This window comes from Ilyonectria robusta, assembly GCF_021365365.1.
Source record: "Ilyonectria robusta strain PMI_751 chromosome Unknown BGZ61scaffold_42, whole genome shotgun sequence".
Classification (NCBI taxonomy): Eukaryota; Fungi; Ascomycota; class Sordariomycetes; order Hypocreales; family Nectriaceae; genus Ilyonectria; species Ilyonectria robusta.
The window spans coordinates 144,828-172,807 of record NW_025764476.1 but is presented as its reverse complement, the minus strand read 5'-3'; the positions used below and the strand labels follow the sequence as shown (position 1 = coordinate 172,807).

The following is a 27,980-nucleotide window of genomic DNA, read 5'->3' as shown; positions in this document are numbered from 1 at the left end:
TGGATGGGAGGTAGTCGTGGGTTATTTAACAGTTAGACACCGAAGGAAAATAAAACGCGTCAAGCGGCGTCTTGAGTTAGAAGCTTCAGATATTAATATTACAACACAAGCACCCCTGCCTCCGACTCTACGCTAATTGGCCTACACCTCTCCCTCTATCCATTTGGCACACCGCAGCAATAGACTATTGGACGAATAATGCTGAGTGCTCGAAAGCTCTTTTATTTGACTGAATAAACCATCAAATTCTCTCACCAAGCCATGGAGCTATGCCTACTGAGATTTAACCGGAGATAAAAGTGTAAAGGATGGCATGGCGGCCTGCAGATCCAACAGAATGCAGCTTACCCAATATTGGTGCCCAATAGTGGGCTGATGAGTTCGGCTTCTCGTCATGAAATTCCCTCATTCCAAGTCTTCCGGCGGGCCTAGTAGCAACCTACTCAAAAGAAAATCAATATGACGGTATGTATAGAGCGTCACTAGGGACTATTCTATTACTGACATGAGAAAGGATCATCCGTACGAAAGCGGGCGGCTCCCTTTCGGATGGGAGAACGTCGGCGAGTACTGGCCACAACGGCTTATCCACATACCAACCATGACGTCCATCTCCAGAGACGACACCAATGTATATGAGTTTGGCGAATTAAGGGTAAAGGAGCCCTCATATAGCACGCTATCATACACCTGGGGTCGCTGGAGGATTAGAGACGACTCGGCGCAGAGTGCGCCTGTGCTACCCATCAAGAACACTCCATGGAAAATTCCTGCTGTGATGCAGGAGCATTTTATCGTGCAGGGCTTCCAAAACGTTGTCCGCAAAATACAAATGGAAGGTACCGATTGGGTCTGGATAGACGTCGGCTGCATCGACCAGCATCGAGGTGTTGAAAACTCTCAAGCCGCTATCGAGATCGGTCAACAAGCTAGCATCTTCAAGAAAGCACGAAACACCTTCGTTTGGCTGTCTCGAGTACAAAGTGGACAACTCCAATCTGCTTTGGATGATATCCTGGGCTACAGTCTCATTCTCGATGAGTATGTTCACCGTCCCTCGATCGAAATCGACTTCGACTCTACGATTGATAAGCTCCAGAACGCCTTTAGCCTCGTATTTAGTGACCCATGGTTCTCGTCGTTATGGACCCTACAAGAGGTGGTTCTGAGGCATGATGCTCTTGTCCTCTCCACCGAGGGTGAGCCTGTGCTATGGGAAAAGGAGCCGACAGAGCGTCGCATGTACCTGACCATGTTCATCAACCACTGTCGGAATGTGTACAATAACTTGGCTGAAGTTGAACGCCAGGCGACATTGGTGCCCCGTTTGGCGCAGACCGCCTACGGGATTGAGCATATTATGCAAAAGATAGTCCAGGCGGGATTCTACTATCTCTTCAGCACCAACCCAAACGTCCAGTATGGAACAGCTCGCTACCGGACCACAAGCCGGAAAGAGGACCGCATCTATGCGATCATGCAGATATATGGCATCTGCGTTGGAAAATCTGCTCGGCCAAACGAGACCCCGTCCCTGGAAGAACTCGTGACTGAATTCGCAGGAGCAATCAACCAACGCAGCCCCATCTTAGGCCAGCTCTTCGTTCACACCGCTCGCCCAAGACATGGGATGACCTGGCAGATTACCGGGGAATCGAAAGTTCCTATCAGCCTCATGATATACAGACACCCCAACATTCTTGCCAATATCAAACTCACAAATGGCGACTATATTGCCACTGGAAGCTACTGTCAATTTCTGACCTTGTGTCATGCGATATCGGCCGATGGTGGCACGGTGTTTGGCTCCTCCGATGAAGTGGGATGGGGTCCAGATGCCAATCTACATCTGGACCACGATATTTCCATGGTTCCCTCCTTTCGAACATCCGAGATGTATCGTCTGCGGCGATATACTGGCAATGGGCGTAATCATGGTTATACCGAATTTGATTCTGAAAAGGTGAGGGTTCTCCTGCTGGGAGATGTTGGAAGAGGGTGGACCGCCAAGAGCGAGACATGGAATCGGATGCACGTCGGCCTCCTCATATATATACCAGATCGTGGTACCGAGGAAGACCTGGAAGATGCTGAATGTGAGCGTTTGGGCGTTGTTACTTGGAAAACGCTTCACGGAAAGCCAAGCAGTTCTGTGACTGAGATTGCATGGCAGCCTGTTCAGCGATTATTATTACGATGATGTAGCAGAAAGAGCGCATTCCGTCGCCCGAGTACGAGGCAGGGCTTTTGAGCAAACTGATGTTTCTTTAGATAAACCGATTGATGATAACATGATACAAGCGCACTAAAACCAGGTCGATAAGCGATTGAGAATGGACAAGACATGCTTTGCTGGCACGGAAACAATGTGCCGTCCCGCGGCTACGTTCCAGGGTGGAGCATCTCGCCTATGCGGACAATACGAGTTTTGGAATGCAGGGTAATCCTGCAGGATCCGCAGCAGCGCATGTGGTTAGTATATAATTGGACAGGCTTAAAATATCGTAAGGACTTTGGTTTCGCGAGTCTCGTCAGAACTTTGGTTTCTCGAGTGTCGTGAGAACTTTGGTTCCCTGAGTGTCGCGCTTACTGTCCCCCCTAAAATTAGAGTCTTTTTAACGCTGGATTCTGTTTTTGCGCCATTTATAAGTAAGCCAATATGCCATCTCTTCTACAGTTCCACACAACCTCCAAGCCCAGCCTACTCAGAGCTAGATACGCAGCACCTCCTCCCCCTTCCCCTAGACTCGTCCAGCTACACTGCACTTATACTGTTTTATAATCACTATGATGTTCTTATCCGCCCTCGCTCTGGCCACTGCAGTCTTTTCAACTGTTGCGACTGCAACTGACCCCAACAAGTGGCCGCCCGTACCTACTTGGTTGCCTGAACACGGAACCTCGGTGGGTCTCCTCTCCTTCAATATCTTGGCTCCAAATCTTTTGTATCTTGCATTTAATCAGGACTGACAATATCCCAGAACTGGCCACCTCTCTGCTTTGTTGGAGTGCAAGAGCAAACTAGTGGCTTCCAAGAGGATATTGGCCTGCTTCGGACTGCCCCCCCTTCCGTGTCAGATAGCCGGAGTTGGATAGGAATCGATGCTGGACCAGGCAACTGTCAAATCATAAAGTGCACTTCAATTGGGTTCCTCCCAGACGTCATTCAGAGGACGGGAGCGGCCGTCAAAGTATGCAACGATGTAAGTCTGCCCTAAACTATCGTCTCCAGCCACAATAGGGATGAAAGCTAAGAATCACTTTAGAAAACCATACCCATCTGGATTCCAACCAATTGGGTGGCGGACTTTGCACAGGGTATCGTTGATTATTGCACTTCTCCCGCTCAAAACGGAGAAACAGTCACCCGTGGACAACTGTTCGATATTTCTAGCGACTGGAATGTCATTCTCACTCAGGTTGACCAGTGTTAGCAAATTATTGTCTGAACAGTAGTGGAAATTCGCTTCAAGGTGTTATTAGATTGTAGTTAATAAGGCGGCAACTTTCGGGTTGAATGCCTTTATGTCAGCTACCTTCGACTGTGTTATAGATGCTGTGAAATGAGTACTTTACGTACTGTAGGTTGTCAGTCTGGTTTAATGCCCCTTGTCTTCCGTTGCAGGACAAGAGTTCTGTAACTCCCGTCGTTTGGCGAATGAGGGAATCAGAACTAATCTAACTCTGTCTGCTCCCTCAAGGTGAGCTAATCTAACTTCTATCTGCTCCCTCAAGATAAGCAAGTTACCCGCACAAGGTCTAAAAAAACGCAGTTTTATCCACAACCCTAAGTATTCATTACCTAATACTGCCATAATAACTAAACATAAGCTTTTTAGCTTAGAAAAGCTAAACCTGTATGAACATATAAGTAGTCGGCTCAAGAAGCTGAGCCCTGATTGAGGGAATCAGAACAAGTGGCGTCTGCAGATTGCTGATTGTGGCTCGTATTTGGGTGGCTGAACCTGCGCCTTAACTTGAATCACTGAGTGCAGTCAAGTGGCTTGTGTTTCGGTGGCTGAACAGGCGTGTTGTTACTGAGTGGCAATGAAGTGGCTTGTGTTTGGGTGCTTAAACAGGCGCGTTGTCTGTGAATCACTGAGGGCGTGAGTCACTGAGGGCGTGAATGAGGCGATGACGTCATGTGATTGCACCCACCCCACCACCATTCACCTGTCTCTCACTTTCACCTGACCTTTCCATCACTTTCGTCTGCTTCTTCTTCTTTATCAACACCATCACTTTCGCCTTCTTCTTCTCATTTCTTCTTCTCCATCATCACCAGCATCCTTTTCTCCTTCAACACCATCGCTCTTCATCGGCGCTCTTCATCGTCGCTCTTCATCGTCGCTCGCCATCGTCGCTCTTCATCGTCGCTCTTCATCGTCGCTCGCCATCGCTCTTTTCTTTACATCTCCGTCATTTTCTCTTGCTTCACCACCACCATCACCTTCGCTTCCTCCTTCGTCGTTTGCTCTCGCTTTTCTTCTCCTTCACCACTACCAACACCCGATTTCCCCTTCTCCCCTTCTCGCCCTCCCCCATCCTTCCCCCTCCAAGAGTTCTCGCCAGCTTCGCGCCCTTTGCCAATTGTTCCGGTTTCTACCCACTGAACGCGTTTCACGCCTTCCTTGGAAGACTTGGGGCTTAGGGACAGGATCTACTTGGCCTTACAGGTTGCTGGAAGCCAGGTCGGGTTACTGGTCTGTGAAGTCTGGCTCCTTTTGGTGTGTGTCATTCCCCTTTGCCCCCGTGACGTCGTCTTGCGAGCTTCGCGCTCTGGGCCAACTTTCCTGGCTTCTACCCACTGAACGCGTTTCACGCCTTCTTTGGAAGACTTGGGGCCCAGGGACGGGATCTGTTTGGCCTTACAGGTTGCTGGAGGTCAGGTGGGTTACCGGTCTGTGAATCTCGCTCGACGCGTCGCGTTGCATCCTCTTCCCCTTTGTCATTCTCCCCGTCAAGCCACGAGCTGCTTTGGCTTTTTCGCGCTCCCGGTCAACTTTCCTGGCTTCTACCCACCGAACGCGTTTCACGTCTTCGTTGGAAGACCAGGGACCGGGGGAAAGGACTCGCTCGGCCTTGCAAGGTTGCTGGAGGTCAGGCGGGTTGTTTGTCTGTGAAGTTGCTCCTCGGCGGCTCGCGGTTTGTCCCAGTGTGTTTGTCATTATCCCCCTTTGTTTTCTCACTTGTTTCAGTACATCATGGCTGATCCAACTGGTCCCCGTCTCGATATCGACATGATGACACCTGCTTGCGTCGTTTGGGAATGCGACAATATCACACATAGTCTGATCGATCCCGACCCGGCGACCCGTGATGTACTATTGGAGTAGCGATTCAGTACGCACACCGCCTCAGTATCCTTCACAATCCACTGCCCCGTCAGATTGAAGGGGATCGAGCCTTACACATCCATCTTGGGATGGATTCCTCCTAGCGACGTCACCTCGTTCTCCTTCGAGATGTACCCGTGCCCCCCAGAACCAGTCCGACAGAAACTCAACTGCAACGTGACTCGCCTGCGTTTCGATCTCTCTCAGCCTCTCCGTCTCGTTGCCCCAGCCGAAGCAACAGAACCAGTACAACTGAGAAGGCGGCGTTCGGCTGACGTCAGTAGTAAGCTCTGCTCGCTCGCCAGAGTGAAAGCCCTCGACATTTACGTATCCGACAAAGAGCTACCTGCTGTCAAGTTGAAAGCGTTCTCCCTGGCCGTTCGTCAATCCGCACTCCAACCATTCGATGCCGATTTTCCGACTACGTTGGCTTCGCTGTATGGTGGCAGCGGCGGCAAGCTCATCGACGATGTGTCTGCACTCCGAAACCACTCAGACCACCAGCCTCCGCCGTATGACGACCTCGAATATTCGCCTCCCACTTCGATCAAACATCCGTCTCCCACTCCGAACCAGCATCTGCCTTCCACTGCGACCGAATGGCCACCTACCACTGCGATCGAATCTACATCCCTCCCTAACACCGCATCCCCGCTGCCTGTAACCCTGTCTACTGAGAACAAGACCAGGAAGAGACGCCGACTGGGTTACTCGAGTAGTCCAGACTCGGTTGGCAACCGTACCGACGTCGGTTCCGCCTTGGCAGATAAGATGCGCCAGGAGATGCGGATGCTGGTACAGCGTGTTGCCCAGCTGGAGATGGATAGGCAGGCGCAGCAAGATGGTCAATTTGATGCGGAGAAGCTGGAGAAGCGAGTCGAGCAGCTCAGCGATGAAGTGGACATCTTGCGTGCGAACTGCGAACAGGCGAATGACGGTGTACACGATAACGAGGCTGCTTTGCTTAAGACCCAGAGCGACCTTGAGGAGCTGACGGAGCGCGTTGACTTTCTGTTGCAGAACGGACTGGACAGTGAGGTGGAAGAAGATATGGTTCAAAGAGTCACAGATCGCGCCACCACAAATCTCTTGAATAAGAGCTATTCATTTTCTGTCAACGAGAGTTGACAGCCACAACCACAGTGAGTGAGTACGTGGACATGAACACTCTAAGCCCAGGCCTTGACAAGAATAGGGCCATCTTGGTGACGACCTGAGTCGAGTTGGATATTAAGCGCCAACAGGGATTCCCTTACCTGTTCGACACCACGGGCTTTTGCCTGCACAAGAGGAGTCCGTTTTGCACTTGTCTTCAAGTGTTAACATGCCGGTGTATGGTACGAAAAAGTATGCCCATCCCTTGTCATGACCCCGTTCCTAACAATGACATCAGGTGGACATGCTTACCCACAAATGGGCTGCATAACGTTGCACCGTTGTATGCATTCCATGCGGAGAGTTGCTGCTAGTGTCGGATACGGGATTCGAGAAGGAGTGGACGTTGGAGGAGTGTTGCTCGCCGCGGGCGCATGCAAGGGCATGGGAAATATTGGATCGACTGATGAGACGCAATGGCACCGTAGTTATGGATAAGACTTTTAGTAAAGATGGGTTAGATATGGGTCAAAGTCGGCGTTGGTTTTAGGACCAAGGGAATTGGTATTCTCGGAAGGGAAGACTATTACTGTCGGACACCCCCTGCGCCTGTCGCGGGGAATTGCCACAGATGGAATCAACTCGGCTGAAGGTGTTGCCTTCAATTCTCAAAACCTGGAGCAAGACACTAATAACGAATGATACTCGCTAAAGGATACCATTTGAGATCATACGTACTTCTTCATCACCTTCCCCTGTTTCATCTTCATCATTATCCTCGGGTTCATCATACTCATCCGACCCAGTGTCTTGAATGTAACAATCCAGCCAATATCTCAGGACATAATTCTTTCTAAACGGCACTGCGTTGTAAAAATGCCTCTCAAATGCCTTATGGCTATCCTTAGCCTCATATGTGCCTGCAGTCTTCAACCCTTTGGTGGCGATGATGTCGTCCCGTGGCGCACTATTCCATTATAGCGAGCTCCTGTGTGTTTGCTCGTTAGGATGGGGTTTAATTTGACCGTGAGTCCCTTGGGCATGGGTCCAGCCACGTTTGAATGATCGCGAATGGCATCAAGAACCTTGATCCACTCAGACGGGGGCCCTTTAAATACCTGGCAATTAGCTATCTCCAAGAGGTGCAGCTGCGGCATCTGGGCCATCCACCGCCTCAGATGCGGTGCGTTGACGTCTGCGTTTTATGATGTGGACATCTCGGAGCGCAGGCAGGGCAAGGGCTACGCGACGACAAGGCCAGCGCATCGGGCGTTCGGCGTTGATTCTGAGACATGTCAACGAGGTATGGCTCTTGTCGAGCACGGCGTGGACGGCTTCGCAGGCGCGCTGCCCGATTTCCTCGGCAGTCAGCAATGGCAGCGGAGCGAACGCTCTGTCGTTCTGGCCGGGAGCTGCACCCAGAAGGATTCGGGGGCTGAAGTTGAACGTCTTGAGCGAGCTGAGATCGAGGCTTTCCCAGGCCGTGATTGTCTCCCAGGCGAAGCTTCCTGTCATGTAGTGCTGGATAGCCATGTTTCCCACAGAGACTCCTGATATCGCCAGACATGACATGGCCATGGCGAAGAGGGAGTCACCTGCCACAGCAGCCGGCCGGGTGCAATATTCTTCAGGCTCTCCAGTGTGTTCATGAGCCGCAAGACTACATGGCGGCTTAGGGTCGGAGTTGCAGGGCGGGTCGTAATAATAATCGGGTCGGCGCATCTGTCCACAGTCCAGATTGATGAACCGGACGTAGAGTGGTCGGCTGCCCAGTTTTCTCATCAGGCTCACCCACGCGTCTTTGAGATGGGCATCAGATCCTTCAAGCAAAGCCTTGGTGGCCGCCGCTTCCTGCCTGTAGGCGGCAAAGCCGTCACGTAGCTGTGCTTCCGAAAGAGGCCATTCGCCCCCGAGATGCTCGTTCACGTACTTTTTCCTGCTGGCGTTTTTCGAAGACCCAATACGAGCGACGGAACGCTTCCTTGTCAATCTCGTCGGCGCGCGCTTCGACGGCCAGCCGTGAACCGATGTCGCTAAAGGCCTAGAAGGAAAGCGCCCAACTCGATGGCGTAACGAAGGTGATTCTCAGCACAAACTCGGCCACGCGTAACAAATCGCCCCGCTGTAGACTCCTCAGACCTGCTCGCGTCGGCTCCAGTTGGATGGTGGTGAACAACAGAGTGTTGATGAATTTCAAGCTGGCAAACCGTGGATTCGCGAGTCTCAGAGTCTCGAGGAGGCGGTATGACCCATGCCACCAACGTTTGCGCCTCGCTGGGACTGGATTGTCTAGACTCTCGCAGCTCCTCACAATCGTGATCAGAAGCTCGTTAGGAAGGCGATAGAATGCTCCAGCGCGCTGTAGGGAAACATTATTACCGGCAGGCATGCTGACGAAAGACAACTCGGCACAAGCGTTAAGGATAACTTACGTCTCGAATATTAGACGTTGAAAAGAGAGTACACCTAATATTTCTGTAGCCAGAGTTAGTTGGGTCCATAATCCAACACTCTTTCTTCCTCCTGGTGCTTAAGTAGATGCCACGGATATCCCCAGAGGATCCTCCCCTCTAGTCACTCGCCACCCATTGGAGATGTCGATAATTTCCTCACAACCTTCAGTAATCCACGCCCATTTTCCCAAAAAGCGGGACGTGACCTCCCAACTTTCCTTCAAGTGAGGCTCTCCCCATAAGACGAGGCCTTTCGTGTCGTGATCTGTTTGGTCGCCATCTTCACCCTGGCAACTCCATGAAGGTGCTGGCAGCGTCAGCTCGTCCACAGATGATGTTAAATAAACCACGTCTCCGATAAGATCTTCTAAAAAGTTGGTGTGGTGGAAAAAATATTGTCGCTTGATCAGATTGTCTCTGATTCGGGGAAATGGGATTATGTCCATCCAGGTTGGGTGTGGTGAGTTCATCTGCAGCTGTGTCGGTACAAGGCAATCTGGTATTGCTTGGTGTGTAGGCCGGACTACCGCGAGATTGCAAGGAGTGAAAACGTCTGCGCGTACGGGTGGGATATGAATCTTATCATCGACGTTGATGAAGTTGGCCACCATTCGTAAAAGGAACTTATTCGACCTCAAGCCTCGACAAACATTGTGGGATATCAGATGTATTAGGAGGTGATCGGCGGATAGAGGAAGCTCGAAATCATGAGATGGTCCAGATTTCTGAGCAGCAGATCCTTGGATTGGGCTCTCGTTGATTCTTGTCGTATCTGGGATAATAATAGACCCTGAATTGGATGAGATAGACTTGGGAGAGGCTGAAACACTGGGATCTGGAAGTCGCCAGCGATCAACTCGATAGGGGTGCTTCTGCGTCTTTCCGTTGGCATCCTCTTCCGCTTTAAGGCGCTGCCCTACCATCCTCTTAAGCTATGAATCCAGCGTGTGGGGATCTCGCTTACTCACTGCGCGCTCTTTGGTTCAGCCGGTTCTGGATCCGTTTCTGCTCCTTTCGGTCTTCGGCGGTGCGTTTCTGGCCGGCGGATGGCATCTCGACGACGCTTGTACAAAAGGAGAATAAAAAGTCGATATAACTTGGTGAAAATGGTGGAACGATTAGGAAAGGAAGTTTTGGTCGTTGTTAAAAATGGCCTGGAGTTGGATTGTTCCGCAGGCTTTGAGACTAGCCAGAAGGGGCAAAAGATGTCAGCCAGCTGACAAAGATCGGAAGAGGCCAAACTCCAACGCTAGGACGAAAAGGGCAGAAGTCGTCAGTCGTGATGTCTCAGCTTTAGTGTGATTACTGCAATGTGTGGAGAGCGGAAAACGCACGGCTTCGGACGGTGAAGAATGCGGTGAGACTTTCGGGTCTACTGCATCCTAACTCCGGTCGACGTAGGAAAATGACACTGAGGATTGGAAAGTGAACTATCAATCCCAGTATATATAGACATCGATGAACTCGTCAATTAGGATACTCAGCAACTCAACCTCACAGTCTTCAAAACAATCCACTTCATTCAAAATCACCATGTCCCGATACGCATCCGCCCACGCCAACCCTCAGGGCCCAGGCGACGCCAGGCCAACCGCTTTGCAGATCATCAAGGACGAAGCAGTGGAGGGTAAGCTCGTCGGCAAGGTCATTGTCATCACCGGCGTCTCGTCCGGTATTGGCATCGAAACCGTTCGTGCTCTTTCTCAAACCGGCGCAACGATGTACTTGACTGCTCGAGATCTTGCAAAGGCCAAGTCGGCATTGGCCGATTTCTTCGACCCGAGCCGCATGTTTCTGGTCAAGATGGATCAAGGGTCGCTGGATAGCGTTCGCAGCGCTGCAAAGGACATCTTGGCAAAGACGGATAAAATTAACATCTTGGTCAACAATGCCGGCATCATGGCGGTGCAGAACCTCGAGTTCACTCAAGACGGGCATGAACTGCAGTTTGGAACCAACCACCTGTCCCACTTCTTGTTCTTCAAGTTGTTAAAACCCGCCCTGCTCGCCGCCGTTACCCCGGAACTCAGCTCGCGAGTTGTCAACCTTTCATCCACCGCACACACGATGAGCGGCCTCAATACCTCGGACAACTACAATTACCAGCAAGGGGGGTATACTCCCTGGGGAGCGTACGGCCAATCCAAGACAGCCAATATCTACATGGCCAACGAAATCGAGCGTCGATACGGATCCCAGGGCATCCACGCAACAAGCCTCCACCCCGGCGGCATCTTGACGCCCCTTGCCAAGCATCTCCCCGAAGAAGTCCTCAAGCAAATGGCTACCAATGAGCAAACGGCCAAGGAATTGAAGAGTCCCCAGCAAGGAGCCGCGACAACTGTTTGGGCTGCAGTAAGCAAGGAGTTGGAGCACACTGGAGGCAGATATCTGGCCGACTGTGCGGTAGCAGAGCTTTCACCGGATGAGAGTGCGGGGCCGGCTACCATAGGCCATGCGAAGCATGCTTATGATGCAGGAAATGAGGCTCGCCTTTGGGAGGATTCGCTGAAGCTGGTTGGTTTGGCTTAGAGCTCTTCAGATAAATAGTGCATACTATATAGTCTGAGCAATCTGGCCATGTCAATATCTTGGAGTGATGTTGCAGCTGCGTAAGGACTTCGACGAGACTTAGAAGAGTTTTAGAATCACTTCTATCGCAGCCGAATGCTCCTAGCCTTCAACCTCTCAATACAACATCCGTCATGTTTGCCATACGTTTCTTACTCTCTTCCAGCTGTGATAGCATGTCAAATCCGTGTTAGAATGCCTCGTGAATATGCAATCGCTTCTTAAAACCCCTATTCACATTTTCTCCTCGAAGAAGAGTGCTTCATTCACAAGACAACTCGTTTCTACCGCGGGAAAGCTTATAGGCAGGGACGCAATGGGTGGTCACTAAGGACCTTTGGAAGGATGATTATCATCAGGGAGAGGGGGGATTAGTCTTTCAGTAAGGTTCTTTGAGCCATTTCCGCCGAGATCTGATTCTCAGACATCAATAAACTTTGAGATTACTCGTCTTGAATTCCAAGTTGATTTCGAGCAATGCTGTTCTAACTGAATCGGCTGCTCTAAATGACTTAACAAATTCACCTTTATCCTGTTCATCATTTTTTAAATCGACCTCGTGACTGAATAGATCCCTGCCACTCCGGGTCCGGGGCGCGGTGAAAGTATTTTGCCTCGTTGAAGTATATGGCTATGTCATGTGTGGACCATCAATCAGGGATAATGGGCAGGGGACACCGTTCAGCCCAGCAGCTTGTAGCTCTCCCACCATTCACACCACCTAAAACACAACCTAGCACGACCTTAGAGCGCGATTGTGAACTGGAACTCGAACATAAGTCCCGGGCAAAAGAAATTGAGATTGCAATTACAAAGCCGGGTATAGGAGCTACAGGGGGGACCAACGATGTAGTCTGAGTTACCATTCGATCACTGCTACACTAGAATTTTCCTTCTCTGCATAGAAGTGTACACACACCTCAAGTGACATCCAATAGCAACCCTAGATGGGAGCAAGATCGGGCTGGGGTACATCTGACCTGCGTTACGCTGTGACCGGGGGTGATGCAATTTGAGTGCTTATGGCTAAATGTACCACGAACTCGCCCGTTTGCGGGTCACTCAGTTTGGAAATGAATTCCATTGGACAAAAGGCGACTGAGGAGGCAAAATAGGAAGGTATTTTTTGTTAACACATTCAGCTGAGACAACAAATAGCTTGAAAGACAAGCCGAATAAAATATGAAACTGAAAATTCGACGCCCGAGGTTTCATGGTCTATATGGATATAGAAAAAAGCAATGGGTTTTTTCAACGATCCTGGCTGTGAAAACTAGGCTAATTTTTTTCTTTTAAAATAAATACTACAGAGATCCGTCGCCTGAGGGTATTCACAATTCTGGAGGTGATGCCATCTAGGGTAGGCGTGTAGTGGGGCGGGTATGGCCTCGAGCATACAAAGGGACGACAGTCTCCCAGCTTTAGTCAGGCCCATTGTCTACTAATTCCGCCCTCGTGTTCATCTACTCCATGCAAAATAATCTGGTGAATTGACCAGTCAGCTCTATTCCCACGCATTGTCTATGCTCCATCGCGTGACGCTCGTGCGCTGTGGCTATCGATCTGGGTTACTTCCCGGCGCTAAGCACTTTATTTTCAGGGGTTTCGGCAGGGATTATCAGGGGCATGCCGGGATATTGATGTGATTCCGGCTGTAGATCCGTTCCTCTTTTGCTCTTTTCGTGGCTATAGCTGCGATGCAACGCAATAGAACAAGGGGAACTAACCGAAACAGGGAGGTGGGTTGGTCCATGATAGCACTCGAGAACCAAAGGTCTCGAGGAACTTCTGCGCCGGAACTTCTGCGAAGGTTCAGGAACTTATGCCATGCTACACCTTCCATTAATGGCCAATAGGTGCAGCTGCTGCAATCTCTCGATATGTTGGCTGCGGTCAAGACCCGCTATTGCTCGTCGCTTGGCTATCGCCGCAACGATGGCTGCTGCGCGGAACAGGTGAGCATGTGCTTGAGTAATTAGTCCGTCGGTCTTATCCTGGCTTCTCGAGCCGACAAGGAACCTTTCTGCACGAAGTAGAAGCAATGGTTTTCCTATATAACAGGACCATATAGTCCCTGTATTTGAAGGCTAAGGGACTCGTCTTCACTCATTGCCATTTCCTGTTCCCAGTCTCTCATTTTTGATATTCCCAGAAGGAGGATCTGCACTAGCTGCCATGGTTCGCTTAAGCTTGGCAGTATGCCTGTTTGCAGGGTTGTCGAGCGCCGTGCAACTCGACAACACTGAGACGAAGCAGGCATCCTCTCGGCTCCCCGGTGCCTACATCGTCGAATTCGAGGATGACAGCGTATGTGTACATTCAGGCCATGGACCGTCCGGTCTTCGTCCACACAGGCAAAGCTAATATGGAACAGAACCTGGCGGGTTTCAACAGAAAGGTAGCTGGGCAGGCTACCACCCGTATGGAGTTTAACTACAAGCTCTTCAAGGGTGTCTCAATCCAGTTCAACGACCTGGAGAAGGCCGATGACATTGCGACTAACATTGCTGCGTTACCTGCGGTTAAGAACATGTGGCCTGTCAAGGTGTACAGCATCCCGAAGCCGACAGTCGAGTGGGTTGGAACCCCTGGCGTAGAGCACGCCATCACCAAGAAGCGGGCCATCAACGAGACGGAGGCCGACACCTTTTCGCCTCACGTCATGACCCAGGTCGACAAGCTGCGAGCAAAGGGTGTTACTGGAAAGGGAATCAAGGTTGCCGTCATCGACACTGGTGTAAGTATCAACACTCGGCTTTTTGCAAGGTCAGCTTGACTGACATGGTTCATCTAGATTGACTACGACCACCCTGCTCTTGGAGGATGCTTTGGTCCTGACTGTCTCGTGTCCTTCGGCACTGACTTTGTTGGCGATAGCTATGACGGTTACAATGAGGTTCACCCAGATGAGGACCCGATGGATTGCGCAGGACACGGTAGCCATGTGGCTGGCATCATCGCCGCCCAGGAGAACAAGATGGGATTCACCGGTGCCGCTCCTGGCGTTACGCTTGGTGCATACCGAGTATTTGGATGTGACGGAGACGCCGGTAACGATGTGCTCATTGCCGCCTTCAACCAGGCCTTTGAGGATGGCGCCGACATCATCACTGCCTCTATCGGCGGCCCCAGCGGCTGGTCAGAGGAGCCTTGGGCCGTGGCTGTCTCGCGCATCGTCGAGCAGGGCGTCCCTTGCACCGTCTCGGCCGGTAACTCGGGCGACGTCGGCATGTTCTACGCCAGCACGGCGGCGAACGGCAAGAAGGTCATGGCCATCGCCTCGTACGACAACAGCAAGTACATGGCGCTGCTCAACACCTCGCACTACACCGTCGACGGCAGCAGCACCAAGGTCGCGTTTGGTTCTACCGCTGGATCTCCTTCTGCCTGGGGAGGTGTGAAACTCCCTCTTTGGGCACCCAGCTTCGACACCACCATCACCAACGGTGGCTGCGATGCGTACCCTGCTGATACCCCTGATCTGAGCGGACATATTGTTCTCGTGCGCCGTGGAACTTGTACCTTTGTGCAGAAGGCCCAGAATGCAGCAGCTGCTGGTGCCAAGTATATCATGCTGTATAACAACGCTGGAGGTACCGTGGCTATTGATGTATCCACTGTTCCTGGCATCCTCGCTGCCGGCATGGTTACAGCTGACGTCGGTGCAAAGATGATCTCGCTCCTCAAGGCCGGATCTACCGTTACGCTCGAGATGTCTGACGGAACTGACGGTAATGTCATTCTCTCTGAGAGCACCAACGGCGTGACTGGTGGTTCCATTAGCACCTTTTCGTCCTGGGGACCGACGTGGGAAATGGATGTCAAGCCGCAGTTTGGAGCTCCCGGAGGAAGCATCCTATCGACCTACCCCAGAGCCAAGGGCAGCTATGCCGTCCTCTCTGGTACGTCGATGGCTTGCCCCGAGGTCGCTGGAGTCATCGCCCTCATCGCCGAGGTTCGCGGCACCTTGGAGCCAGCTCTTATCGAGAACCTCTTGTCTGCCAATGCGGACCCAACGCTCTTCAACGACGGCGCCAAGTTTTACAACTTCCTTGCTCCCGTTCCTCAGCAGGGTGGTGGTTTGATCAAGGCATATGACGCTGCTTACGCCAACGTCATCTTGAGCCATTCCAGCCTCTCGTTTAACGACACAGACAACTTTGTCAGCGTGCTCAACTTTACGATCCAGAATACCGGCAGTGAGGATATCGACTTTGATCTTTCCAACGTCCCTACCAAGGCCGTTTACACGCTTGCTGAGGATTCCATCTACCCAGCTGCGTTCCCTAATGAGTTCACTGACGGCTCTGCCAGCCTTAAGTTCAGCGAGGCTAAGCTTAGCGTCGGAGCGGGTGACAGCGTCACGATCGAGGTGATTCCTACTCCTCCCGAGGGTCTCACCGCAGAGCGTCTCCCGCTGTGGTCTGGCTTCATCGCCATCAACGGATCGGATGGAACCTCACTATCGCTTCCGTACCAGGGACTTGCGGGATCTCTGCACGACGCGACTGTCCTGGCGCCTGAGGATACTTGGATCAGCTTGTCGACTGACAAGAGCCTGACTCCTGTGGCGGCCAACTCCAGCTTCACCCTCCCCGCCCCGGGCAGTGAGGACTCGAGCGCGGTCCTGCCTGCGCTCACATGGTTCCTGGCCCTTGGCTCTTCTCAGCTACAGGCCGAAGTCATCCCCGTCTCTGCTGTGTCCAACTCTACATCAAAGAGCCTCGGCGCGCCCGTCACCTTCCCCATGCTGTGGAACGCAATGGGCGCCAACTCACTGAAGTGGACTGGTGAGCTGTTGGACGGCAGCTTTGCGCCTGCTGGACGGTATAAGATTGCGTATCGGGCGCTGAGGGTCTTTGGAGAAGAGACGAAGGAGAGTGACTGGGATGAATCCGTGTCGCCAGTGTTTAGCATCAAGTATGCGAAGTGATGATGGTATGGGCCGAAGAGAAGGGCAGTTCTGCAATGGAAAAATCTGTAAATTATCTCTTGATTATATTGTGATTTACTTTGTGCGTCCTACTGTGTCGGTTGGTGTTTGTTTGGTGAAAGTGGATGATTTTTGTGGTGAGAGGGATGCTGCTCACAATCATGCAACGCTTGTTCAATAAATCAAACATCCCTCATCATCTCAACATTATTAACCCATGTTGGAAATTATATCAAACGCTTAATCAGCAAGATGCCGCCGCTTGTCTTTCTCAGTCTGTAAATCGTTCCCATTCTGTCTCAACTTGAAGAGTGCATCGCCACGCAAGAACCCACCAATCCGCATAGGGTAGAAGATCCTTTCTAACCCTAATCAACCCTACCTAATTAACACCGACCTCTTCATGGGGCACGTAGTACCAAAAGCTTGTCTCTCTCTGTTAATATCACGATTGTTGATCGAGCGATGATAAGTGAACGCAACCAGAGAAATCCACGCGGCCGATGCTCCCGAGGCAACCAAAGGATCCTCTCGCCGTTTTTCGTAATCCACGATCCATCAGTGCTCATGCTATAACCAACAAGTGGGACTACTTCTCTGCCTTTCGCTTCAAGAGATGGCACGTCAAGGTCTAAAATTCCCAGGTTGGTCGACAGACGAGTATTCGTCAAAAAGGAGCCGATAGTTGCTTGTAATGCAACTCTCACCGTCCGGACAACAACTCGCCTGTCCATATCCCAGATGTTAACAGTTTTGCCTTCGAAACCACGCTCATATCTGAGGAAACCTATTACGAGCAATTTCTGGTCTGGCGAAAAGGTGAGCGAGGGGTCACTGCAATAGCCGGAAGAGGACACCGTGTGAGTGCACGATCCTTGGGTCATATCCCAGATCTTGACGTCACCGTCGAGGTCAGTAGATGCAAGGTAGTCGGAAAGGGGAGACCATGTTATGCACTCCACTTCATTGCGGTGCCCAGAGAGTAGATGGACAAGACGGCCTGTGTCGACGTTCCAGATTTTGATATCAGTGCCGCACCCAGAGGCAAACCATCTGCCGTTGCTGGAAAGGGCGACCAATCGCCGGGGGTTTAACCTCGAATCGTCGCTGGGAATATAGCCATTCGGAAGCTGTCGAATTTGAACGCCGTCGGCCAGGTTCCAGATGCCGATTGACCCGTCCAATAAGGCTAGTGCAATTACCCGATGATCTTTTGCCACGAACCAGGTTGGGGAATATCGTGACAGGACTTCTTCAACACTCAGGACACGAACACCTTGATTCAAACACCAGATGTCGACACCACGTCGACCATCCTGAGATTTAGAAAGGCTGCAAAGGTTCTGACCATCCGGGGAAAAGTCGACGTATGGCCAATCCCTTTGGTGCTCTAAAGTGTGAATGCAAGAGGCTTCGATGGCGTCCCAGACTTTGATGCATTTTTTCGACGTGGATGCAACCAACCGACCATTTGGTGACAGTGCGATGCCCTGGATGGTTTCATTGTCCAGTTCATCTTTCACATCCTTTGCTGATGTGTCCCAGATTTTGACCAGGGCATCTGGCGCAGCAGAGACAAGTTGCTTTTTTGTCGGCGAGAAAGCAAGGCTGGATACATCACGAGTATGACCCTTAAATGTTTGTAAGTGTTTGCTTGTCGATGTACTCAACACTTGTATAGATCTGTCTGTTAAACTGAAGGCTAGTTGGCAGCCGTCCGGTGATAATGCCACCGAAACCATTTTAGAATGGTCGTCGCTTCTGGTCACTTGGGTGCAAGCCCCCGTTTGAATGTCCCATACCTGGAGTGTTCCGTGAGATGGGGCGGTTGCTAACTGGTTACCATCAGTCGTGAAGGCCATTGAGCTGATTGGATGGCCCTCGCGTCCTAAAGTTTTAACCAACTCCATCGTCAGAGTGTAGTAAAGATTTATTGTGCTCCTATGACTGGCCGCTACCAACATCATGCCGCTTGGCGACAAAGCGTACCGCCCCAGCCCTTCCTCAAGTTGGTAGTGGGCTATGGCGGGTTGGGTGTGTTCTCCCGCAACCACGTCCCAGACCTCGACCTGCCCCAGTTGAAGCCGCCGACCAGTCGTATTTGAGCATGTTACCAGCTGTCGATCATCAGACGCAAATGAGATCTGGAAAATAGGCCTCTTGGTTGTGCTGCGAAAGGTGCTGATGCAACTGCCAGCACCAGTAGCCCAAATTCTCGATCCTCCGTCCATCTCGCCCGTTGCCAGCCTCTGACCATCTTGAGAAAAGTTGAGTGAAAGCACTTCGGAAGAGAACCCCTGGAATGTTGCAATGCAATCAAATGAGGTTGAGTCCCAGATATGGACCGCGTTGCCTAAACATGCTGCGATTTGCGTTCCATCTGGTGAAAGCGCCATTACGCTAACGGTGTTGAACTTAAGGTCAAGGGTGTGAAGACATGCATCCCAGTCTGGCTTTAGAGGCAAGCCTGACAGCAGCCAACCTCCCTCCTCGCCCACTTTGTTACTCTTCGCGAATCGCTCTCGCACTAGACTTCTTGTCGGGCTGAAAACCAACGCTGATGCGTATACTTGAAGCGGAGCCGCCTCGATTATCGCATGGCACGACTGAACGAATCGCCTCGCATCTCGGAGCGATTCTGCGAGGCTCGCAGTGCCTATTTCGCCCTAATTCTTGTAAGTTACCGTGTTCCATGATTTTGTGGGACGGAGTCAACTTACGAGGTCTGACTCCAAGCGCAGCATTGTGACTATCCCCGTTGGCAACTTGCGCAAGAGGCTAAGAGCTTCGAGCCAGTGGAGGAATTTGTTTCTGAAAAACTTTTCAACCACTTTCAGGGCTTCGTTATCTTCACCCGGAGCCGCAACTTCTGGAGTGAGGAGGTGCTCGGCCCAAAAGACGCAAGAGTAAGTCATTGGCGATAGTGGGTTGGGATCTGGAGTTTGGACGTCCCCAATGAGATAGCCAGGCGATTTTAAACCGAACATGTCTTGCTTCAATCCCTCGAGAGCGTCCATCGATCTGAAGAAGATTTTGCGGTGCTGGTGTGCGATTCCGGAGGGAAATATCTGGTCAAACCCCTCCTTGAGAAGGAAATCTTTGGCAGATTGGTGGATGAAGTAAACAACGTCTTCCCGGAGAGTCAAGAAGGAGCCGCAAGATTCAACCGCATTCCTAACACCCTCAACAGGGCGGTTCTGGAGCTGCTCAACAAGAGCCTTGAGCTCCGAGATCGTAATGGGGCGAAGGATAACACACACAGTGGCGAGGATCTGCTTGTATATGTCCTTATCCGGGGACCCCAATATATATGTCATCATGCGTTTGTAGAGCTGAGGAAGTCCTGTTGGTATGGATTTGAGAATCTCTAGGGTATTCCACTTGGTGACTTGTTCAGAGCCCAAGGTTTGACATGCCAAGGCGACCCACAGGAATGTGTCGTTGGCTTTTGATACTAGCTCTGTGGATACAGAGTCCCTGGTTTCTGGTTCATACTCCTTGTCGATTGCCAGATCGTTCACTTTCTTCTCGATGAAAAACTTGACCGCGTTGGAGATATTGTCCTGGTTCAGCTCAAGTCTCATGCTGGTCTTGTTTGCCCCCTTCAGCTGGCCAGCAATCTCCGGCCAGTCGCGACTGGAGACGACCCATTTGGCGTTGTGGTCGGGCGAGTTGGAAAATTCGACTATCAGCTTCATCAGATTTCCTCTCTCGGTAGTGCACTCATCAAGGGCATCCACCACCAAGATCGGACTGGATCCGCGCCAGTCTCGCAGCATGTCGCTGAGGATGGCCTTCAGCGACCACCAGGCGTTGACTCCTTCAAACAATTTTTTCCCCTCAATATCGTACTTGCGGCGGACATGCGAAATGAGTGATAAATCACGCGAGATGAGATCGTAGATGAGGCCTCGTATCACACCAACTGAGGTTCTCAGGTCCAGCGAAGTCTCTTGACAGAAAACGTAGGATACGGGCTTTTTCTCATGGTTCAAATGATCAATGATGCCGCACACCAGCATCGTTTTCCCCTTCCCAGGTTCCCCCCGGATCCAGAAGAGGCGGCTTTGGGGGTCCTCCAAGAAAGTTTTGTAGTCAGAGTGGTCGAGAATCCACTTGTATGAACCCTCTAGTAACCCGCCCTTTGAGTCCTCGATCCGTTTTTTGTCCATTCTCGGATCTGTCAGAAGCAAGTCCTTGCGGCAGAGTTTGTCGGCATCACTCTCATGCCGCTTCTTTTGCTGCTCATTCTGGACTTGGATAGAAGAGAGAATGTCTTCAAGCGTGTTGCTTTGGTGTTGAGCGGCGCGTTCGATGTCAGAAAGGGTCGACTTGACAATCTCTGAGTTGTGCTGTTCTATGTCTGCCTTGATGGCAGTCTCCTCCGATTTGATGGCCTCAAGTTTTGCCGCCCAATCATCAAACTTGACGGCGTCTCTAAGGAGAACTGCAGCCCAATTGCGGTGGTATAGACAGACACTTTTCATCTGATAGAGGAGGAGGCTTTGGTAGAGCTGTATGAGGTGCTCCTCTAATTCACCCCGTAGGCTTCCACGAGACGCCTGTGCTCTTTCGTCTCCGAGGAGGAGATCTGCGAGTTTCCAGTACCACCGCATTCTCAACAGAACGTGTGTGATGCCTGTGCGGTTGAGTTCTGGCTCCTTGGTCGGGTTTGTGATAATCTGTGAATTAGCACGGTTAGTTGCCAAGCTACAAGAGTCAGAATAGGTCATCAAACCTCCAAGCCAATACAGATACCAGCCCAGGCAACCGCAGCGTCGGGGGCGACCTTGATGGCATTGTCGATGACGCCTTTCACGGAGTTGACAATGTCTAGCCACTGCTTGACCGTTCCTTTGATCTCGACTTCTTTTTTAGTTCGTTCCACTCCGGTATTGACTAGTTGAATCATCTCGGCCGATGTTGCGTTCTGTTCGCTCGTAGCCCCAGTCGAATCATGTTGGGCTTTGGGAATCTCCACAAACAGAATCTTCTCGTAGGCCTCGGCAACGGTAGGTTCTTTCTGTTTCACGCCTTCGTACGCTTTGTTCCAAAGTCGTGTCTGCAATGCTGACAACTCAGGCTCAGACGCAGGTGGCGGATCAGATGCGGCAGAAGGAGGAAGCGCCTCTTGGGCCGATGTGGCCTCGGATCCGGAAACGGGCGTCTTCGGTCGCTTCAATACCTTGACCTTGAATTTATCAAGGCCGGATCGGAGTTTATCGCGTCCAATTGGCATCGGAAGGGTTGGCATGAAATGGGGCCGGCATAAAGTTCAACGATAAGGTCTGTGTGGGTTGTCGATCTTTGGGAGGACAATCGTGAGATGCGGGGTGATGTTGGGCTGTGAGTATTAGGCAGCGAGAGCCGCCGGACAAATGATGACCCATGGCGCGGGAATAAAGCTATGCATGCCGGGGAGATGGTTAATATAATTATGAAGAGTACCTACCTACGTGTCGAGACTCGCCATGCAAGTTGATTGGGCACAAAGTAATAAGGCACCCAATAGGGTCGTTTATCTTTTCGACGGATGGCTAGCGACTTGTATCAAGCTCGGCCGATAAGACTACTGTGTAAACTCGGTAAATTGGTACAGAAGTTTTGCCCCGCTTTACTGCGGCTTATCAGTTAACTAAGAGTTATCGGGATAACTAGAGCCAACCACTAGGGAGTCAAGCTACAGAATTTGCGGGGTCTACCTGCGTAAGTGGGGCAGGAATTTTATACCAATTTACCGAGTTTGTAGATCTGGGATGCCAGCTTGGGCGCGTGCCGGCTACTTACTAATCTACTGTAAAAACTCCGTAAATTAACGCGGAATCCATCGCCTACTTATTGTACTCGGTTTTTTGGTGACCAATATTATAGGAGATTTAAACCTCATATAGCTTAGCTTTTGCCTATAAAAACGCGTCAATTTACCGAGTCTTCACGGTAGCTCTACAGTGGACCGAAGGGGATCGGGTCTAGGGTAACCCTCGCGGGTAGCAGCCTAAGGCCACACCCTTAACAGCAACACACCACCTATTGACTGTTATCTAGCGCACGGCTGTAAACTTCACCCGTATCAAATTTTTTCCCACGCCGCTTCATCGCATCACGTTACAACAAAGACCTCGCGCAGTTTGAAAAACACGCAATAGCATCACTTTTCACCGTTTTTCCGCATCTCAGTCGTCCGTCATCATGCCCATCTCCAAGAAAGACAGAGTAGGTCTAGTTGATCAAGTCCCTCTCTCTCGCCTCTGCTTATCCGTGTCTCCCGCAGCGCAACAAGGAGCAGAAGAAGGCCGATGCTGCCGGTACTCGTGCTCCCGTGAAGCCCAACGGTCTGCCTGTCAAGGCGCCCAAGCCCACTTCCATCGTGAGTATTGACCTGTTGCGCGCTGCTCATGGACTACGTGACTGAGTGATTCGGTGCAGTGCCAGAACTGTCGCAAGGAGATTGTCAACACGAACAAGATCCAGCTGGAAGTGCACGCGAGCACTCACAACGAGAAGCTCTGGCCCAAGGAGAAGTGCTGGCCCAACGATTTCCAATAGAGTCGCAGTCCGTTGATCGGGGATCGGGGATGAGATAAGATGCAGGGTGACACAATGGCAGGAGCCGAATGAGTGGTTCACTCAGTCCCAAGGCTCAAGATTTACGCATATACCCTGGTATTAGCATGCATGATGAGCAATGATTCGACTACCACACGCAAGTAGCTTCTGTTGATAATGAATAAACAAGGCCATCAAAAGAAGAGAAACATTTAAGACACGTACCCAACGCCATGTGAGGTAATGATCTACCGTTGGATATTCGACCGGACAATGCTGAATACACCTTTGGAGCGACTCCTTATGTAGGCACCTCATCTCTTCAAGAAATGGTCCGCAGAAAATCTATGCTACCTGTTTGCTTAGCTCCGCACTCCTCTCGACTACCCCCGCAACAACTAAGACCCAATATGTCCCAACCAAGCCTCTAAATCAGCGACCAGTCTATCTCCAACACCATCATCAATAACAGAATCTTGCCAAGTGACATCGATACACAAATCGCCGCCTTTCGCAGCAATAGGGGAGAGGGTAAAAAGTGCCGCCGTGACACTGGCGCTAAGAGCGAATTCTGCTCTTTGGATCGACCAGCCCTCTGTCGTCTCACCTTTAATCTTTGTAGCAGAATTACCCCCGTCGATCACGCCCAGGTTTGTTATAGCCCAGGAAGAACCTCGTGGCTTTTTCACTTGATCTCCCATGACATACGCTTTCCAGTCCTTCACCCGATTCATCAGGCCGAGTATGTCATTCTTCATCCCCAAGTCCAACTTGTCCTGAATTTCCCCTCGCACAACGGTGGACGTCCTCCAAATCTCGTCCTCAAGAGCCACACGCATCTCCGAGTCTGCGGAAAGGTTCAAACTCTGTCTACCTAAGCCTCTGATTCTCGATACCAGAGCCTTATCAAACTTATGCTCCATTATTCCTACATAATTCGCAATTGTCTTGGTAGGCTCTAGCGTAGGATACACTGGTGGGTTTGGTGCCATGAGCCGTCGCAAGTTGAGAGCTGTTTCGCCTATCATAGCAGCTACTTGCTTCTCCGGTAGTTGTGGAGCAAGAGATACGAAAGTGATTCCGTGCAAAAGTCCTGTCAGGGTAGTGTTGTGCGTCCGGCAAGCAGATAACACTTTTTGGAGAGTGGCGTTGTCGATGTTCAGTCTCCTTAGCTGTGTCTTGCATGCCGTCGTTCGAATCGCACCCCAAGATGTGTGCGGATATAGCCGTGAGCTCAGTTTCAATGGAATAATCTCCTTCCAGACTACCGAGAGAGCAAATTTCGGAGATATGGAATACGGCGCGACAATGTCTTGAGGAGGAGGAAGATTTTGAGCTGTGGAAGTTGTCTTGAGTAGGTGATTCTTCAATGGCTGATGACTTCCTTCTTTCAAGTTGTTAAGGGATTGGAGAAGAGTCGAATGAAAGATCTTGGCACCAGTTCCGTCCGAGTGAGAATGATGCCAGACAAACATCACATCCAAGGCATGGTGCCCTCCGTTTCTCAGGACTACCACACGCCAGCTAGGACGGCTCGCAGGGCTGGAAAATTTTGTGTCCACCTGCTCTTCAACAATGCCCTTCAAGATATTGTTATATCTCTCTGAACTGTCAACAATCTTCCATTCGATGTGTTGAGAAAGGTCGATGTGGTCAAGTTGAACCCAGGCGGGGCATGTTGAACTCTCATGAATTAGTCCGACCTGGAGAAGGGGATGTTGAAGAACGGTGTCTGCAACCGCAAGCTCCATGAAATCCATGAGCTCGCTGTGGGTTGCATTCCTAAGGGTGTCAGGAATGCCATAGCGACATGTAATACTGGTGCCGCAGTAGAAATCTAGTGCATATAATGCAGTTTGGTAGGATTCGCTGTAAAGATGGTCAGCTTCCATTTTTTTCGATTAAAAACGTGGTGAATACATACAGTGATCCTAAATTCCTAATGATGTGCGGTGTTGAGCTGGGGACTGCTGTTGGTGTTGACATTGCGATGGACCGAAGCGACTTTGGCGCGGCTGCTGGGGAGGATTGAAGAGGACCTTCAGCACTTGTAACGGGATGAGGTGAAGAAAACAATCTGTAGGATCTCAAGGCTTTGAAAAGTGTCGCAGTTCGTAAGGAAGTGATGGATTGAAGGATGAGTACAAATATATCTTTGTCGTTCCCGTGTGTGCCGTGTCTGCCAGTGTGCGAGCGTCATCAAGAACGTTGCACAGCCACGATCTTACATGTTTGAGAAACGGCCAATTGAATTAAAAAAGACCTTATTAGTCGCTTGTGGATTTTGCTGCCTTTCTACGAGGCGATCAGGTCAGCGAGGAATGACCGGTTGTTCGGCACCGATCGGTTGTTCGGCACTGAGAGATTGGGGTTATTTATGAGACAATAGAGCCAAGTGCAGCCGGACACGGGGAAAATGATAATGCACCACCCATGTAGCTGACGTTGTGGTGGCTGCCGTGGCGTGGTCAATGTTGGATGATTTACCACCGAAGGAACGAGAACGAGAACGACGAGACTAAATAACAGGCGGGGAGAATTGGGCTTAGGGAGGCGGGGAGATCCTGGAAATGTGGCGGAGCATATTCTCGGCCCAAGCGAACCTTGTCCACTCAACACACCAAGCCAGATTTGGAGTTTGATTCGAACCTGCGCCGTGGCTTATTTGCGTGCTTAGAGATGCACCGGCTGAGCGGCAAAGGCCTCCAACAGCCCCACACCATCGTCATTGCTGCGGACTAACTTCAATTGCAGGCAGCATAGTAAAGGATTGGGCCTGCTGATATTGGCCGTCTTAAGTCCGGGTGATGGAGAAGAACGGAATTGACAGGAAACGAAGACACTCGCCAATGGCAAAAGAGTCCAAGGCTTTATCCGTGATGCAAGGGAATGTCACGAAGCGTGCGTCCCATCAGCCGGTTCCCAGAGCTGTCTACAACACTGATGTATTGTCAAACTCTAGAGCATCTTAAACTTGAACTAACTAAGCTCCTGCTTATCTATTCAGGGCGAACGCGAGTGTGCGTATCATACCTTGTGCAGGAAAATATCATCTATGGTTGCGGGAGGGGGGGTGAAGCCCAGATACCTAATAGAGACTTGGTTGTATCCGACCGCATTCTCAAGAACCTCAAAGTTCTGCTCAACTTTGTGGAAAAAAGACTTTGTAGCACTGTCAATCTGCTTGACCGATGTCCCAGGCAATGCGACGGTTACATTCGTGCCTGTTGCTGGGTTCACAAGCTCCAAAACCGCGTAGCCGCCCCAAGCCGCTGAGGCGTAGGGATATGGCAAAATCGAAGCGCGAAGTCCGAATCGATACAGGCCTGATTCTAGATAGATGGGTTGGGTTTGGCGAAACCAGCCAATGCTGTTGCCGGAACCAGTGACTTTGTACTCTGAATCCAGGCTCCCTGTTATCACCTGGCCTGTCCAGCTCGCAGGAATCAGCTCCCAGCCGTCGGCATTTTTGGTCTCGAAGTCGCCGTTTATGATACGGTTGACTCCAGACGGCGGGCCGACGGTGACTGTAAAGACTCCACCAGTTGTAGCTGTAGAGACGGTTGTCCAGGATGTCACCGTGGCGGAAGGGGTTGTGTATGAAGTGATGGTCTGATGTCATATGAGCATTGTTTCCTTGCATAAGACGATGTCTCGATTGAGAAGCAAGCTTACCTGCGTTACCGTCTCAGTGCTCACAGTGTGTGTGGCGCTGATAGTAGTGGCCGGTACATCGATGCAGGAGCAAGCTGATGTGATGCGGCTGGCAGGATAGGTGACGCCGTTTGTCATGCACTTTGGCGGGCTCGCGGTGGCATCGCGCTTGGCCACAGTTCCGACGCTGAGAGTCAAGGTGGTAGTGGCTGTGGGAATCGTCTCTGTAAAAACAGTGGTGGTAGAAGTAGCGGTACTAATAACCGCGTCAAGAGTGACTAGGGCTTGTACAGTTGTGGTTCTGGGAGGGTTAGTTGAATGAACGGAAATAGGCCCGGTGTGTGTGTTCTTACGTGGTTGCAGTTGTGGTAGCGACTGTCGCCGTGAAAGGGGAAAGACCGGTGCAAAATTCACTGGCTTGAACAGAGTATCGGGTATCGATGAAGCATCGGAATAAATTGTCGCGGTTGCAGGCGGCACGTTCATAAAATTGATGAGGTGATGTTGCGGCGACGCTTCCCATCAACACGAGGGCTCCAGCGAGCAATGCATTGCCCATCATTGTGCTTCCGGAAGACTCACTTCGCTTGTCTAATTGAGAAAGGATGAGAGCAACGGCAATGTTCGGACCGGGCAGCACAGCGTATAAATAACAACAAACATGCCATGCAATCGCCTTTGATGCCGTATTTCAGTGGACACTCAGCAGCGTTGTCGTTGGGCCAGCTCGGGGCGGCCCACCGCAAAGAGGAACAACTTAGCCTTAAAAGTAGAGCTGCTTCAATAGTCTTCGCATTAGCTCCTGAACTAACCTCAACGGCAGGGCAGCTTCAATAGTGTCTGCACTAGCTCTCTCGCATAATTCAGCCCGCCACAGCTTTCAGCACACCGCATCAAATACGGCAATTATTTGATGGGCTTGTGAAAACCACGCGTATTTAAGACTTGCATTGCGAGAGGAGAATGAGTCGTTCATGGGCGCCTCACTCTTGGCATTCTGTAATGGTCCTGTTAGCGCGCAGATGTGAGGGAGCTGAAAGCTGGTATGAATCCACCTTGGGAAGAGGGTCTTAACCTAGGAGGACCAGGTATGAACTGATCGTTAACAAGGCTTGGCATGACGCTAGACCTGACTTGAAACTGGTTGTGAGGTCATATTGGGATTTGACAACTCACACATGCTGAAGTAGTTGGAAGATCAGGAGATCTCCGACATCAATGTCTATTTCGGGCCATCTAGCTTTAACAAAGGCAGAAATCGCACTGAGGAGCACTTGAACTCCGAGGTCGATTGCGTTACAAGGCTAATCTGTAGAATGGACGCAGAAAATTAACAGGAGCATAATGGCAACTTACATCGGAGACGAAAAAATTCTTCGTCACACTGGTCCC

General features: G+C 51.0%; 11 protein-coding genes across 11 annotated transcripts; 6 read left to right on the top strand and 5 right to left on the bottom strand.

Annotated features, from left to right (window-relative positions):
* Positions 1 to 423: 423 nt before the first annotated feature.
* Positions 424 to 2,509, top strand: BGZ61DRAFT_594114 (heterokaryon incompatibility protein-domain-containing protein). Its single transcript, XM_046256824.1, has 2 exons — positions 424 to 465; positions 515 to 2,509. Exons 1-2 carry the CDS (start codon positions 460 to 462, stop codon positions 2,198 to 2,200), a joined length of 1,692 nt encoding a protein of 563 aa, XP_046095539.1. The 5' UTR covers positions 424 to 459; the 3' UTR covers positions 2,201 to 2,509.
* A 37-nt stretch (positions 2,510 to 2,546) lies between these two features.
* Positions 2,547 to 3,581, top strand: BGZ61DRAFT_465593 (uncharacterized protein). The gene is made up of 3 exons (XM_046247599.1): positions 2,547 to 2,904; positions 2,982 to 3,203; positions 3,267 to 3,581. The coding sequence occupies exons 1-3, from the start codon at positions 2,788 to 2,790 to the stop codon at positions 3,432 to 3,434; spliced, it is 507 nt and encodes a 168-aa protein (XP_046095538.1). The 5' UTR covers positions 2,547 to 2,787; the 3' UTR covers positions 3,435 to 3,581.
* Positions 3,582 to 5,204: 1,623 nt separating this feature from the next.
* On the top strand, positions 5,205 to 6,464 carry BGZ61DRAFT_499881 (uncharacterized protein; the record flags this gene model as incomplete). Its single annotated transcript, XM_046251461.1, has 2 exons — positions 5,205 to 5,316; positions 5,362 to 6,464. 2 exons carry the CDS (start codon positions 5,205 to 5,207, stop codon positions 6,462 to 6,464), a joined length of 1,215 nt encoding a protein of 404 aa, XP_046095537.1.
* Positions 6,465 to 7,164: 700 nt separating this feature from the next.
* Positions 7,165 to 8,258, bottom strand: BGZ61DRAFT_465590 (uncharacterized protein). Its single transcript, XM_046247598.1, has one exon. The coding sequence runs from the start codon at positions 8,211 to 8,213 to the stop codon at positions 7,557 to 7,559; it is 657 nt and encodes a 218-aa protein (XP_046095536.1). The 5' UTR covers positions 8,214 to 8,258; the 3' UTR covers positions 7,165 to 7,556.
* Positions 8,259 to 8,868: 610 nt separating this feature from the next.
* On the bottom strand, positions 8,869 to 10,021 carry BGZ61DRAFT_173532 (uncharacterized protein). Its single transcript, XM_046237612.1, has 2 exons — positions 9,853 to 10,021; positions 8,869 to 9,800 (listed from the first exon to the last, which is right to left on the bottom strand). The coding sequence occupies exons 1-2, from the start codon at positions 9,935 to 9,937 to the stop codon at positions 8,962 to 8,964; spliced, it is 924 nt and encodes a 307-aa protein (XP_046095535.1). The 5' UTR covers positions 9,938 to 10,021; the 3' UTR covers positions 8,869 to 8,961.
* Positions 10,022 to 10,417: 396 nt separating this feature from the next.
* Positions 10,418 to 11,416, top strand: BGZ61DRAFT_540347 (uncharacterized protein; the record flags this gene model as incomplete). Its single annotated transcript, XM_046254893.1, has 1 exon — positions 10,418 to 11,416. One exon carries the CDS (start codon positions 10,418 to 10,420, stop codon positions 11,414 to 11,416), a length of 999 nt encoding a protein of 332 aa, XP_046095534.1.
* A 2,461-nt stretch (positions 11,417 to 13,877) lies between these two features.
* On the top strand, positions 13,878 to 16,388 carry BGZ61DRAFT_499878 (peptidase S8/S53 domain-containing protein; the record flags this gene model as incomplete). The annotated part of the gene is made up of 2 exons (XM_046251460.1): positions 13,878 to 14,192; positions 14,250 to 16,388. The coding sequence occupies 2 exons, from the start codon at positions 13,878 to 13,880 to the stop codon at positions 16,386 to 16,388; spliced, it is 2,454 nt and encodes an 817-aa protein (XP_046095533.1).
* Positions 16,389 to 16,977: 589 nt separating this feature from the next.
* BGZ61DRAFT_540345 (uncharacterized protein) lies at positions 16,978 to 21,627 on the bottom strand (the record flags this gene model as incomplete). The annotated part of the gene is made up of 5 exons (XM_046254892.1): positions 16,978 to 17,019; positions 17,096 to 18,019; positions 18,191 to 19,054; positions 19,109 to 21,070; positions 21,127 to 21,627. 5 exons carry the CDS (start codon positions 21,625 to 21,627, stop codon positions 16,978 to 16,980), a joined length of 4,293 nt encoding a protein of 1,430 aa, XP_046095532.1.
* Positions 21,628 to 22,386: 759 nt separating this feature from the next.
* BGZ61DRAFT_465585 (uncharacterized protein) lies at positions 22,387 to 23,249 on the top strand. Its single transcript, XM_046247597.1, has 4 exons — positions 22,387 to 22,601; positions 22,660 to 22,755; positions 22,815 to 23,174; positions 23,229 to 23,249. The coding sequence occupies exons 1-3, from the start codon at positions 22,578 to 22,580 to the stop codon at positions 22,932 to 22,934; spliced, it is 240 nt and encodes a 79-aa protein (XP_046095531.1). The 5' UTR covers positions 22,387 to 22,577; the 3' UTR covers positions 22,935 to 23,174; positions 23,229 to 23,249.
* On the bottom strand, positions 23,177 to 25,389 carry BGZ61DRAFT_403994 (alcohol acetyltransferase-domain-containing protein). Its single transcript, XM_046243119.1, has 2 exons — positions 24,859 to 25,389; positions 23,177 to 24,803 (listed from the first exon to the last, which is right to left on the bottom strand). Exons 1-2 carry the CDS (start codon positions 24,918 to 24,920, stop codon positions 23,333 to 23,335), a joined length of 1,533 nt encoding a protein of 510 aa, XP_046095530.1. The 5' UTR covers positions 24,921 to 25,389; the 3' UTR covers positions 23,177 to 23,332.
* Positions 25,390 to 25,897: 508 nt separating this feature from the next.
* BGZ61DRAFT_433705 (uncharacterized protein) lies at positions 25,898 to 27,177 on the bottom strand. The gene is made up of 3 exons (XM_046243930.1): positions 26,942 to 27,177; positions 26,610 to 26,889; positions 25,898 to 26,546 (listed from the first exon to the last, which is right to left on the bottom strand). Exons 1-3 carry the CDS (start codon positions 27,148 to 27,150, stop codon positions 25,962 to 25,964), a joined length of 1,074 nt encoding a protein of 357 aa, XP_046095529.1. The 5' UTR covers positions 27,151 to 27,177; the 3' UTR covers positions 25,898 to 25,961.
* Positions 27,178 to 27,980: the final 803 nt, after the last annotated feature.

Bases quoted from the DNA above. Each gene is read 5' to 3' on its own strand.
- BGZ61DRAFT_465593 (XM_046247599.1), top strand. From the start codon at position 2,788: ATGATGTTCTTATCCGCCCTCGCTCTGGCCACTGCAGTCTTTTCAACT. The intron at 2,905-2,981 runs GTGGGTCTCCTC...ACAATATCCCAG, and splicing joins TGCCTGAACACGGAACCTCG to AACTGGCCACCTCTCTGCTT. The intron at 3,204-3,266 runs GTAAGTCTGCCC...GAATCACTTTAG, and splicing joins CCGTCAAAGTATGCAACGAT to AAAACCATACCCATCTGGAT.
- BGZ61DRAFT_465590 (XM_046247598.1), bottom strand. From the start codon at position 8,213: ATGAGAAAACTGGGCAGCCGACCACTCTACGTCCGGTTCATCAATCTG.
- BGZ61DRAFT_173532 (XM_046237612.1), bottom strand. From the start codon at position 9,937: ATGCCATCCGCCGGCCAGAAACGCACCGCCGAAGACCGAAAGGAGCAG. The intron at 9,801-9,852 runs GTGAGTAAGCGA...AGAGGATGGTAG, and splicing joins GCTGAACCAAAGAGCGCGCA to GGCAGCGCCTTAAAGCGGAA.
- BGZ61DRAFT_465585 (XM_046247597.1), top strand. From the start codon at position 22,578: ATGCCCATCTCCAAGAAAGACAGA. The intron at 22,602-22,659 runs GTAGGTCTAGTT...TGTCTCCCGCAG, and splicing joins CCATCTCCAAGAAAGACAGA to CGCAACAAGGAGCAGAAGAA. The intron at 22,756-22,814 runs GTGAGTATTGAC...GATTCGGTGCAG, and splicing joins CGCCCAAGCCCACTTCCATC to TGCCAGAACTGTCGCAAGGA.
- BGZ61DRAFT_403994 (XM_046243119.1), bottom strand. From the start codon at position 24,920: ATGTCAACACCAACAGCAGTCCCCAGCTCAACACCGCACATCATTAGG. The intron at 24,804-24,858 runs GTATGTATTCAC...CCATCTTTACAG, and splicing joins ATTAGGAATTTAGGATCACT to CGAATCCTACCAAACTGCAT.
- BGZ61DRAFT_433705 (XM_046243930.1), bottom strand. From the start codon at position 27,150: ATGATGGGCAATGCATTGCTCGCTGGAGCCCTCGTGTTGATGGGAAGC. The intron at 26,890-26,941 runs GTAAGAACACAC...TAACCCTCCCAG, and splicing joins GCTACCACAACTGCAACCAC to AACCACAACTGTACAAGCCC. The intron at 26,547-26,609 runs GTAAGCTTGCTT...ATATGACATCAG, and splicing joins GCACTGAGACGGTAACGCAG to ACCATCACTTCATACACAAC.